Source organism: Papaver somniferum, chromosome 7 (genome assembly GCF_003573695.1).
Source record: "Papaver somniferum cultivar HN1 chromosome 7, ASM357369v1, whole genome shotgun sequence".
NCBI classification, from domain to species: domain Eukaryota; kingdom Viridiplantae; phylum Streptophyta; class Magnoliopsida; order Ranunculales; family Papaveraceae; genus Papaver; species Papaver somniferum.
Window position 1 is genome coordinate 34647432 of NC_039364.1, and position 12036 is coordinate 34659467.

General features: G+C 36.7%; 1 protein-coding gene across 1 annotated transcript; it reads left to right on the forward strand.

The window, feature by feature from the left end:
* Window positions 1-1162: 1162 nt before the first annotated feature.
* Window positions 1163-5137, forward strand: LOC113296950 (enoyl-[acyl-carrier-protein] reductase [NADH], chloroplastic-like). The gene is made up of 13 exons (XM_026545321.1): window positions 1163-1395; window positions 1693-1997; window positions 2243-2352; window positions 2451-2506; window positions 2587-2671; window positions 2769-2816; window positions 3126-3200; window positions 3280-3391; window positions 3517-3568; window positions 3657-3708; window positions 3814-3871; window positions 4497-4595; window positions 4677-5137. Exons 2-13 carry the CDS (start codon window positions 1718-1720, stop codon window positions 4826-4828), a joined length of 1179 nt encoding a protein of 392 aa, XP_026401106.1. The 5' UTR covers window positions 1163-1395; window positions 1693-1717; the 3' UTR covers window positions 4829-5137.
* The last annotated feature ends 6899 nt before the right edge of the window (window positions 5138-12036 follow it).

The window sequence follows — 12036 nt, forward strand, 5'->3', positions numbered from 1 at the left end:
ATGTAAGCACATCCCTTAACGTAGTGTATATGTTGGGAATAAAAAAATCGCTCCTAATTCCTTTTGGGTCGCCCCTAAAAATGCCAGGTAAAATAAATCATTTGTAAGAAGATAGGCTGGATCCTCGTGACTCCAGTGGCCAAATGGGCCATCAGTTGAAAATCTGATGCGGGCTTTTAGTGAGTCCAAACAAACATTCGAAGAGGGATTTACTGTTTAGTCCAGATAACCCGACCCGGGTTACTGGCTAGTCCAGCGCCAAAAAATATTTACTCCCTAGTCCAAAAAAGTTTTGAAAAGAGTAAAATTACTCTACTAACCCTACTATATAACATTACGTATAATAATACATATGTTACTACATATCACATATGTAGTATATACTAGTAGTAACTAGTATATTAGTAGTAATTAGTAGTAACTAGTATGTAGTAATAACATATGTAGTATACTAGTAGTAATATGTTATGTATTGATACTACATATTGATATGTAGTATGTTATGTATTGATACTACATATTGACATGTAGTATGTTATATATTGATATGTAGTATGTTATGTATTGATACTACATATTGATATGTAGTATGTTATATATTGATATGTAGTATGTTTGATATTGTTACTACATATTGATATGTAGTATGTTATATATTGATACAACATATTGATATGTAGTATGTTATGTATTGATACTACATCTCAAAAAAAATTGTTATGTATTGATACTACATATTTTACTACTAGTACTAGTTACTACTAGTTTACTAGTTTATTAGTATACTAGTTTACTAGTATACTATACTATAGTAGTATACTAGTATAATAGTTTAGTATGGTAAAGTAGTTACATAATTACTAGTAACAATAAGATATTTTTGTTACTACTAGTACAGTACATATTAATATGTAGTATCACCGTATTGATACCACTAGTATGTAGTAACATACTACTAGTAACATTTACATATGTTGATACTAATTAGACCTGAAAGGATGTTTTAGAAATTTATAAAGTACACTTTATACTCTCCACGAAGTTTTTGGACTAGAGAATAAATCTTTTTCACGGGTGGACTAACCATTAACTGGATCTGCTAGAACTGGACTAGCCAGTAATTCCTACACACTCGAATGTGAAAAAAGAAGAACCAAACAACTAACCACAACCAATATTTCACCAGCTTTCCGGCATTTCCAAAGCTTTCAAAACAGTGTTTATAAAGTGGAACTCCAACATCCTCGATCTTATCGAAACCTACATATGCAATCTCAATTCACTTAGGGTTTCGACAAATCTTATACAATCATCCCCCCTCTATAATCTCTTCCGTTTCTACTACCTACATTCACAAATTCCTCACATTTCAGCAACGATTTCAGTCTTCAAGAGGTACAAATCTTTTCTTGTTCCCTCGTTCTTACCAGTTTTACCTTCAAAGATTTCATTTTTCTTTTTGTAGTAGTTTTAACCGTGGGTTTGATTTTGTTTGCTAAAAATCTGATCTTGGATTTTCTTAACTCAATAGGGTTTTTGCTATGTAGTGAGATTTCTACTACAATGCACCTCAGATTCTTGTGAAATAGTATCCATTTATTTCTTTTGGTTTTGGTTTTATTGTTAGTTGCTTAATTTGGTAATGTGATTTCAATTTTTATTTACTTTTTTTCCTGAAAAATTTGAATGCAGATTTGGATTTACTTCGTCGGGTAGAATGGCACAGACAATGGCTTCAGGTCTACAGATGATGATGGCGAAACCATCAGTGAATTCATCATGGAAGGTGCTCAATTCAAGTGCTGCAGTTTTTGGTGCTAATCCAAAAACAAACTCTTTCTCTATGCTCTCAAGTGCTTCTTCTATTGCATCAGTAAAACCATTGTCCTGCAACATCATTTCTATGCATTCCAAATCCGGTGAAGTCATCACAAGGGCAATGTCTCAATCTACTGACAGCAAACCTACTCTTCCTGGTTTGCCTATTGATTTGAGAGGTTAGCTTACAGCCTTGCAGTTTTATTTTATTTTCTATGTGTGATGTGTGTATAGACATTTAGAATTCATATTTATTATTATTATGGTTATGGAGTGAACTTTTGTGGATAGACAAGTCTAGTTGCCTTAGTACTGTTAAAAGTTCTTATTAGCTTTTGCATTGATTACCTGTAACCAAATTCTTTTGGTACATTATAGTAAGTGCTGATCAGTAATAAGCTGACGCTCCCAACCTTGTTTTCAGGGAAAAGAGCATTTATAGCTGGGATAGCTGATGACAACGGATATGGTTGGGCAATAGCAAAATCTCTAGCTGCTGCTGGTGCTGAAATTTTAGTTGGTACATGGGTGCCTGTACGTCAACTACTCCACCGTCCACGTCTTTTACATTTTTACTCATCTTCACCAGATAGCAAAAATTGAATTCTGACCAAATGCTTATTCTGTTGTAGGCACTGAACATTTTTGAGACCAGTCTTCGTCGTGGAAAGTTTGATGCATCTCGCGTGTAAGAACTTTCATCCATGTCACTCATGGGTTTATGCCTTTCAAAAGGTTGTTACTAACGTAAAATTTTATGATTCACAGTTTGCCAGATGGGTCACTAATGGAAATTACTAAAGTTTATCCTTTGGATGCTGTTTTTGACAACCCTGAGGATGTACCCGAAGATGTAACTATTTTGCAATGCTTTCTTGCTTTATATATAGTTTAGAATTGAACCTTGAGGAGGTGAAGTTAAGTATATCTCTTCGATTTGGTTTGTGCAGATTAAAACAAATAAGCGTTATGCAGGATCCTCGAACTGGACTGTTCAGGTACTGTATTCTTATTCCTAGAACTGCATAGAATGTGATTGTGATATTAGAATATGCCAAGATGAGCTGTTGTTCCCATAGTTAAAATGTCAGCAAAATTACAACAAGCAGAACTTGTGAGTTGAACTTCTGGTGTGACATCATGGCTATATATAATTTTTTTTGCTATTGGTAAGAAAATCTGACTGATCCGAGAGCCGGAGTATAACAAATATGTAACCGTGAGAACTAGTTGTTTTTGCAGTTACATATTATCAGATGTACTATCTCTGGCTGCTTTCTTCTCACATGATTTTAAAATGATTGCAGGAAGTTGCTGAATGTGTGAAAAAGGATTTTGGAACTATCGACATCCTTGTGCACTCCCTTGCCAATGGACCAGAGGTATAGTCTGGTTAAAGTTTCATTTTATCCCAACCTGCATTATTCATTGGTTTAGGACTCATGAGAATTTCTGAAACAGGTTAGTAAGCCTTTACTGGAGACTTCCAGAAAAGGATATCTTGCAGCTATCTCTGCATCTAGTTACTCCTATGTTTCGTTGCTCAAGCATTTTATTCCTATCATGAACCCAGGCAAGCGTCTAACTAAAGATCGGTTCAATTTTTTTATATTTCACTTTCTGTCTTCTGTTCACTTTCTTTTATTTGGATAAGTAATTAATACTATCTGGAATATCTGATCCCCTTCTGCCCTGCAGGTGGAGCTTCACTTTCTCTCACATATATTGCCTCTGAAAGAATCATTCCTGGGTACATTTTCTTAACCGCCTTGTTTACCCACCTATTTGTATTTACATTAGGAGAAATAGATTCTTACTCTCGTCTGATTATCTAACAGGTACGGTGGGGGCATGAGTTCAGCTAAAGCCGCTCTGGAGAGTGACACCAGGGTGAGTGTTTCCAATCAGCTAGTTTAATGCCCTCTCCTCTATCTATATCTAGCTTTATTCCTTACAGGATGCGACAGTACTTGATCCACTTTCTACTTGTTGCAGGTGCTTGCTTTTGAAGCTGGAAGGCGCTATAAAGTCAGGGTCAACACTATATCTGCGGGTAAGCCTATGTCTATATCTTTGTAAATTGTAATGTTTTATTTCTTCCATTGCATGTACCATATCTTTCTCAATAGAATATCTTTTTGATTATAATGTATGCCAGAAGCACCAATAGGATCTATTCTGACCATCTCCTCTAGTCGTAATATTCCCAACTTTGGCATCACAAACCAAGATTAGGCTGACCAAGAAACGGGTTAAAAGAAGCTGGGTTCTTAACTGAATTAAGCTCTATGCTCCCCACCAATAAGATGAAACAATCTGAACTTGTTGTAGTGCCTGGGAATCTAATTAACCCCCGTTTCACTTAAACTTTCTTGAATCCGTGTGGTCTGTTCCCATCAACGATGATTGATCCTCAGAACATTAGTTATTTTTCGTCACATTTAAATATGGATATGGACAAGTTTGTTACAGTTAGTTGGTACACTTCTACAACACCAATAGATGGTAAAGTTTCTTAGTTTTCTGTAATCACTAGCGATACTGAAAGTACCTAAAAGCTTCTTTGGTTACTCTTATTCCCTTCATTCAGTACTACTGTATGCATGAATAGCTCTCTTTCCTAAGCAGCCTAACGATATTTCTTCATCCTTGTTTTGCTCTACTATTTTTTCCCCCAGGTCCTCTTGGAAGCCGTGCTGCAAAAGCCATTGGCTTCATTGACACAATGATCGAATACTCAATAAATAATGCACCATTGCAGAAAGAGTTGGCAGCAGGTAAGCCATCCATGTCTTTGTGATTTATCTTTTCTTGTTTTATCCGTTTCTTGCTAAGCTCCTCAAAAATACATGAAACAGATGAAGTTGGCAATGCTGCTGCATTCTTGCTATCACCATTGTCTTCAGCTATTACGGGTTCAGTTGTTTATGTTGACAACGGTCTAAACGCGATGGGGGTGGCAGTTGATAGCCCAGTATTTGGAGAACTTAACATTCCAAAAGACAACTAGAGCTAGAGGGAGAAGACAGAGCCGTCTTATGGGCTTGGCCAGCTAGGCTTGTGCCTAGAGCCTCAATTTGTTGAGCCCAAAAATTTTAATTTTAGTTTTTTTTTAAAATTTTATCATGCAAGCAGTGTTGGGACATAGTGTCTACCAGTATTCTTGTTGATAGTCATAATTTCTAGCTAGTGTTATTGAAAGCCGTTTGTTTTGTAACTAGTGCGCACTAGTTTCCAATTTCATTTAGTCGGTATTTTTATTTTTTACACTTTTATATAAGAACATTAGAACTTACTACATGCAATTCTCTTTAACTAATTTAAGTGTCTCCTTCCTTGTAAGTCCATTTAAAATATGAGAGACTCAAAATATGATGAATACCATAGGCAGAAGATCATATTTTAACAAAGTCTCACCATTTTAACAAAGTCCCCACCATTTTCTAAGAGGAACTAGAAAAATGCAGATTTTGTGTATATCTGATTTATTTTCATGGTTAGAGATAAACTTTATGCTATTAGCGAGTTTTTAGTAAATAAGAGATCGATCCATCAAGAATTTGATGAATCGGTTATTTTAATTGAGATTTAAATTTAGGGATTGTTTTTGATGAGGATACCATCGTAGGAAAAACTCGAGGGTAGCACCAGAAAATGCATGTCCATTTGCCTTTGCAAGCATGCTTCGCAAGCATGTTACCTTAAGTGTATTTCCAGACTTAACTTCTCATCGTTCCAACTTATCATTGTTCTGCGAAAGGTGTAATGCCTTAAAGGCTGGTGCTGATGCATCTTGGTATGCATCATTGACTTCCGAGTACTGTTCATGCATAATGTAGGCCTTGGACTTGCGCATAGACCATTGCAAGCTTATTTCCGCTTTCTTACTTCACTTTGGCATTGAGCAGAAACCATGTACTGGACTTGCTCGAGCCAAGGGTGTATCAATCAGACTCATGAGCATCCAAGGAATGTTACTACCCCACCAAGCATGGCAACAATCATCTCTTGTATCGCAAAACTGAGTCAGTGATACGAGTTACCAAAATATCGCAACCATATCCCTAGTTAGATGATATGATCGACAAAATGCTGGACCACTAATGTCGCAACTAATTGCGGCTGCCAACGTACCCTACGAACAAAGGATGAAGCACAAATTGTAACTCAGAAGTATTCGGGACAAGCAACTAAAGCCAACTCGTATTGCAAAGTCAAAGTCCAAGCATAACCTAGTCCGCTTAAGCCAAATGGTTTTTTGCAAATGATAAGCAAGAATATGCATCACTGGTCTTTTCTTCGTTTTGCACCGTGGTGGTGCATCCTTAGTTTCTCAACACTGCAATAATGATGCCAAAGCATCAAATAGATCTCTCGAGTAAGTAAAGCGCCATAATGATGGTTTTGCATCATATAGGCTTTATCGTCTAAGCTTTGAATCTTACTAGTGCATTTATGCTATATGCACCTTCAACCGACTACCCCTCCTTATATATATATATATATTTTTTTTTGAAACAAGAAGTAATGCATTGAAAGGAATATTAGTTAATTACATGAGAAATATCCCGACTAAGATGTGATCTAATTTCTACAGGAGAATAACTAGACCAAGCTACTGATAATGCATTTTCTCTAGCTAGTTTTAGAGAGAATATCTGCAACTTTATTGCCTTCTTTTGGAATGTAAGAACATTTCCAAGAGCGAAATCTACTAAAAAAACTTTGAATATCTTTTACGAAATTAAATAATTGCCAATCGATAGAAGATTTGTTGTTGACTGCTTCCACCATTGTCTTTGCGTCAAGCTCAAAGTGTACTTTCTCAAGCTTTAACCTCTGCGCCAAATTCACAGCTTCCCACAAACCCATACACTCCGCTTGCACAACATTCCTTATCCCCGTCAAGTAGATACATTTTGATGCTTGCTGCTCACCTGCAAAATTTCGAACCATTAGTCCAATTCCACCAGTGCTGTTAGAACTCAAATAAGAACCATCTATGTTGATGGTAACAACATCAACAGGTGGAGGAAACCAACATATATTCCTACGACAGACTCTATTATTAGTGGCATGTTCATGTTGTTTTGTGCTAAGTGTTCACTGATAAAGCTACGAGCTTTTAAAATGGTTCTCTCTGGGATAGGGTTAGTGTTCTGAAAAACTTTGTCACATCGATCAGACCATAAGAACCACACAATGATGGCTCTTCTGCAGATGTCATCAGTTGTAATTCTCTTAGCATGAAGGTCATCGAACCAGCTTCGAACCAGCTTCGTGTCCAGTCTGAGAAGGAAGTAGAACCATTTGAATACCAACCAGAGATAGAGAAGCACACTGCTCTTGCCAAGTTATATTCCATCAAAACATGAGATGGAGTCTCCTGTACCAGTTCACAGAAGGGACAGACTGATGCAATGCCAGATATTTTAGAACTTAATATGTCTCTTGTGGGTAGAAGAGAAGAAACAACTTTCCATAAAAATTGCCTTATTCTGGGTAATGATTTATAAGTCTTGATCATTCTTGGCCCCACCGATTCTGAGTTGTCTTGTTCTTCATACATCTTCCTGTAAGCTGATTTTACAGAGAAGCTGCCATTTTTTTTCTAGCAATCAGATTAACCTATCTTCACATCTGTTGTGGATCTGTAAACCCATGCTGAGATTTACTGTGTTAGCCTCAAATAGTTCTTGTAGAATATGTATATCCCATGAACTACTATTCTGATTAAACAATTCATGTACAAATTTATATTGCTGATGAGACGTACAACCCAGTTTTGGGATTGGAGGATTCGATAGTCCAAGGATCCATCTGTGTTGCCAAATTAAAATTTTCCTGCCATTCTAAACACCAGCAACTGTTAGCTTGCACAAACGCTAACTCAAAACTCAGACTTCTCCAAGACCAAGTTGTATTGGTCTTCTTTTTTAAGTTGAAGAGATCTCCGTCTGAAAAGTATTTAGCCTGTAGAGATTTCGCTATCATAGATTCTGTGTCAGAACAAAGTCTCCAAGCATATTTCGCAAGTAATTCCCTATTGAAGATGTGCATATCACGAAAGCCCAACCCTCCTTCTTCTTTAGGTTTTTGTGTTTTTCTCCATGTGATGATATGATTGCCTCTGCAAGTTTTCTTATTTCTACAGAATTGCTGCTGTTTTGTACTCATCTTTTTAATGGTAACGTCTGGTAATCTGAAACTCGTCATATGATGAATTGGTATCGCATTAGAGACGTTCTTAATCATAACTGATCTCGCCGCTTCAGACATGTTGCTACCGTTCCAGTTTGCAAATCTGTTATCCATTTTATCACAAAGAATGGAGAATGGAATACGCTTTTTCCTGCCTACAAAAAAGGGGAGGCCAAGATACTTTTTATCTGAGATATTTAAATATCTAACTTGCAGCATTCCACTAATAGACTGACAAACTTCATGAGAAAGATTAGAACTGAAATACATAGCTGATTTATGAAAATTAATCAACTTCCCTGAGCATATAGAAAATTGTTGGATCACGTTCAGTAAATTTTAAACTTGTACGTCATTGGCTTTGCAAAATAAGAGACAATCATACGCAAACAGCAGATGATTGATCTTTGGATCTGAACGTGAAATTTTCATACATGTAAGTTTCCCAGTAGATTCACAATATGCTAAAAATCTCGAGAAAGACTCCATAGCTAGAATGAAAAGATAGGGTGATAACGGATCACCCTGTCTAATACCTCGAGTTGGCTTGAATGCTGGTGTGGGAGAACCATTCAACATGATTTCAATATGGGTTGTCGAGATGCATTGGGAAATAAGTTGACGAAATTTATCTGAGAAACCAAACTGCTTAAGAATGTCTAGAAGGAAGCTCCATTCTAGTCTATCAAACGCCTTGGACATGTCCATTTTAAGTGCACGATGACCACTTATTCCATCTTTTTTCTTCATAGCTTGCACAATTTCTTGCACTAGGCAAATATTCTCTGATATTATTCTACCTGGTACATAGGCCGACTGCATTGGCAAGATGATTTTTGCGATATGCTTCTTCATCCTCAAAGCAATGATCTTCGAGATGATTTTATATACTGTGTTGCACAATGCTATAAGACGAAAGTCCTTCGGTTTTTTGGCTATTTGTACTTTGGGAATCCATGAAACCCTAGTATTGTTTAGTTGCCGAAGTAGAAAACCCGAGTGGAAGAATTTAATCATCTTACAAACATCTTCCTTCACCACTTGCCATTGAGTCTGGTAAAAACTGGGGGGGGGGGATCCGTCCGGTCCAGGAGATGTCCATGGCTCCATTGTCATGAGAGCTTGATGGATTTCTTGTTCTGAAGGGATAGCTTCAAGTTCTTCATTGTCCTCCATAGAAATACATTGTGGAATATGCCTGAAAAAATTCTGATTGCATGGAGGATTGGAAGTAGTCATAATATCTTGAAAATGCTGCTTGAGGAGATGAGAAAGTGAATACCTCTCATTGCACCATGTTCCATCAGAGGCCATAAGAGAATATATTCTATTTCGACATTTTCTTCGGTTCATTCTAATATGAAAATACCTTGAGTTCATATCCATGTCTTTATAAAAGTGATCACGAGACTTCTGCCGATTGGAACTTGCTTGGATTTCATTGAGTTGTATGATCTCACTATCCAGGTTAATAACTGCTTTCGTGTTGGAACCATTAACATAAGCATCTTGTAGGGAGTTTAATTCTGACTGAAGTTGTGTGATACGTTTATTGAAATCACTAAACGTACTTTTGCTCCATAGTGACAGCAGATGTCTTGTATTAGATAACTTGTTTGTAAGGACAAAAGCATTAGAACCAGAGACATTAGTAGACCAAGCAACTTTAATATTTTTCATAAAAAGTTTCATGTTTGAGCCAATGCTCAAAAAATTTCCAATTTCTACAAGTTACCCTATTTTGGTTAGAAATGTCTAGCATTATAGGGGTATGATCTGAACCGTATTGGTGAAGATGCCTGAGAACAGATTCAGAATAAACTAAAAACCACTCACTGCTTCCTAAATCTCTATATAACCTAGACTTAAACCGGCCGATGCCGTGTTTATTACTAGTCCAAGTGAAAGGCTTTCCACAAAATCCTAAATCTGTAAGGTCTGAGTCCTTAATGAGATCTAGGACATCACTAGAAGTGATATTATTTCACTCAATGTTTCTATCATTGGGTGAAAAGGTGATATTTAAATCACCAATGAGAACCCAGGGTTTATTAATAGTCCTACCAAGACTCTTAATGAAAGACCATTGAGATTCTTTTTCATTGTTATAGGGTGTTCCATAGACGCAAGTTAAGTACCATTCCCCTCTACTAGGGTCATTATGATGCTCGTATGTAATATTTTATCATCTTGGTGAATTATGTTTAGAGAGAAACCATCTTTCCAAAGCAAAAGTAAGCCACCTGCTAGACCAATGGATGGAACAAAAGTCTTATTTGGCATTCCTAGGAAATTAGATAACCTAATGATGCTGTTATCATTAATTTTGGTTTCACAGATGAAAATTATGTCAGGATGATGAAGATTATTAAGATAGAGAAGGTGATCTCTAGTATCTTTTCCTAAGAAACCTTGGCAGTTCCAACTTAGTACTTTCATACTGAAAATATCGTGGATGCTAAACCTAGTATAAAAGTAAATGCATGAAAGATCCGTAGGAAAAACTTGATGGGAAAGATAATAACGAAAAAAGAGAAAATAAGGAAAAGAAAATACCAAGATGTTTGAAGCAGCAGCAGCCTCATCCATCACCTGGGGGGGGGTACTCCTTATTGATATTCTCTCCCTGCTCAATCAAGTCGTACTCCATTCCATTAAACTCAATACAAGATGGATTCTTCACAGTATTTTGCTCATTAACATTAGGAAAATCGTTGTTCTCTAAGAACTCATTTGAGTCATCATCTTCTTCTTCAGTGCTTCTGGATCTTTTAGGTCTTCTGGTTTCCTCCTGGTCATCTCCTTGTTATGCAATTTGTTTCTTGCTAGCTTCACAAATTCTCTGGATTAACATGTCAAGATCTTCACAGATTTCAACTCCATACGCTGCTGCCAGATCATGGATATATTTGATATATTCTTCATTTGTATAACGCCGGATCTTCAGGTCATGAGAAACATTGGCACACTGCTCCTTATTGTGATCTATTTTCCAGCAATCAGTACAAAGATTATGAGGTTGACGCTCCCAATGGTATCTCACCCAAGTAACTCCTCCATCTCTTGTGTTCCGCCAACCACCTCTAAAAAGAGGTTTACTTAAGTCTATTTTTACTCTTGCAGATGTCATGCATCCATAAGAAGGCCGGTAGTTTGGGGGGTCAGTCTTAATCTTTGGACCAAGTTCGACCAAAGCTTCATCAATTAGTTGAACATAATGGTGTTTAAGAAAAAGATTTTTGAACTGAATTGTCCATTCACTGTGAGTAAAGTTCCAATCTTTTAAAGGAACATCATCATCATAAGGGAGAAGATTCAGGTGAGACTTACAGACATTCCAAGGAGTTTTTTTGAGCACCGCCTCCATCTTTTCTTTTGTGAGAAACTTGAAAAAAAAGATGTTCCTGTCAAGAGCACGTATTTCTCTAAACTTGTATGGCTTCCAGAGTTCTTTTAGTTCCTTCCTCACTAGATCTGTTTCCATGGAGTCTTCATTAAAAAGATTTCCTATCAAGGAATGACCTCTTTCTTTTGTAGCTGTTGAAAGAGCTTTCACTGAACCAACTGATTTCCTAAGTTTCATAACTGAGATATTTCTGATGTTGGCATTTTGGAGTTGGTTGGTGATGGAAGCAACATGGTTTTTAGAGGTTGAAGTCATTTTTTTATCTCGGATATAATGAAAAATGTTTGACGATAAAGAATGAGTATTCAACTTCCACCTTTTTTGGTTACATAGAGTGTAGGTAGGTACAAAACTACCAAAATCGTTTTTAGAAGGATAAGGAAAATCTTTTATTCGCGGAAACTTTATAACAGCATATACTACTGACGTATAATTGGCATTGAATGAGTATAAGGGTGACTTTGAGTGCGAAAAGATCGTTATGACACCTTGTTGTTGACCAAGAAAATCATTAAATGGTTGAGAAATTTCCTGCTGAAAGATCGCACCACAACTGTAATGCCGCCAATCGAGGGTTTTCAAAATTTGAAAATTTCTTGGCTCCAAAGAAT

Coding starts and splice junctions, on each gene's coding strand:
- LOC113296950 (XM_026545321.1), top strand. CDS start 1,718: ATGGCACAGACAATGGCTTCAGGTCTACAGATGATGATGGCGAAACCA. Junction 2,353..2,450: donor TAGTTGGTACATGGGTGCCT/GTACGTCAACTA, acceptor ATTCTGTTGTAG/GCACTGAACATTTTTGAGAC. Junction 2,672..2,768: donor CTGAGGATGTACCCGAAGAT/GTAACTATTTTG, acceptor TGGTTTGTGCAG/ATTAAAACAAATAAGCGTTA.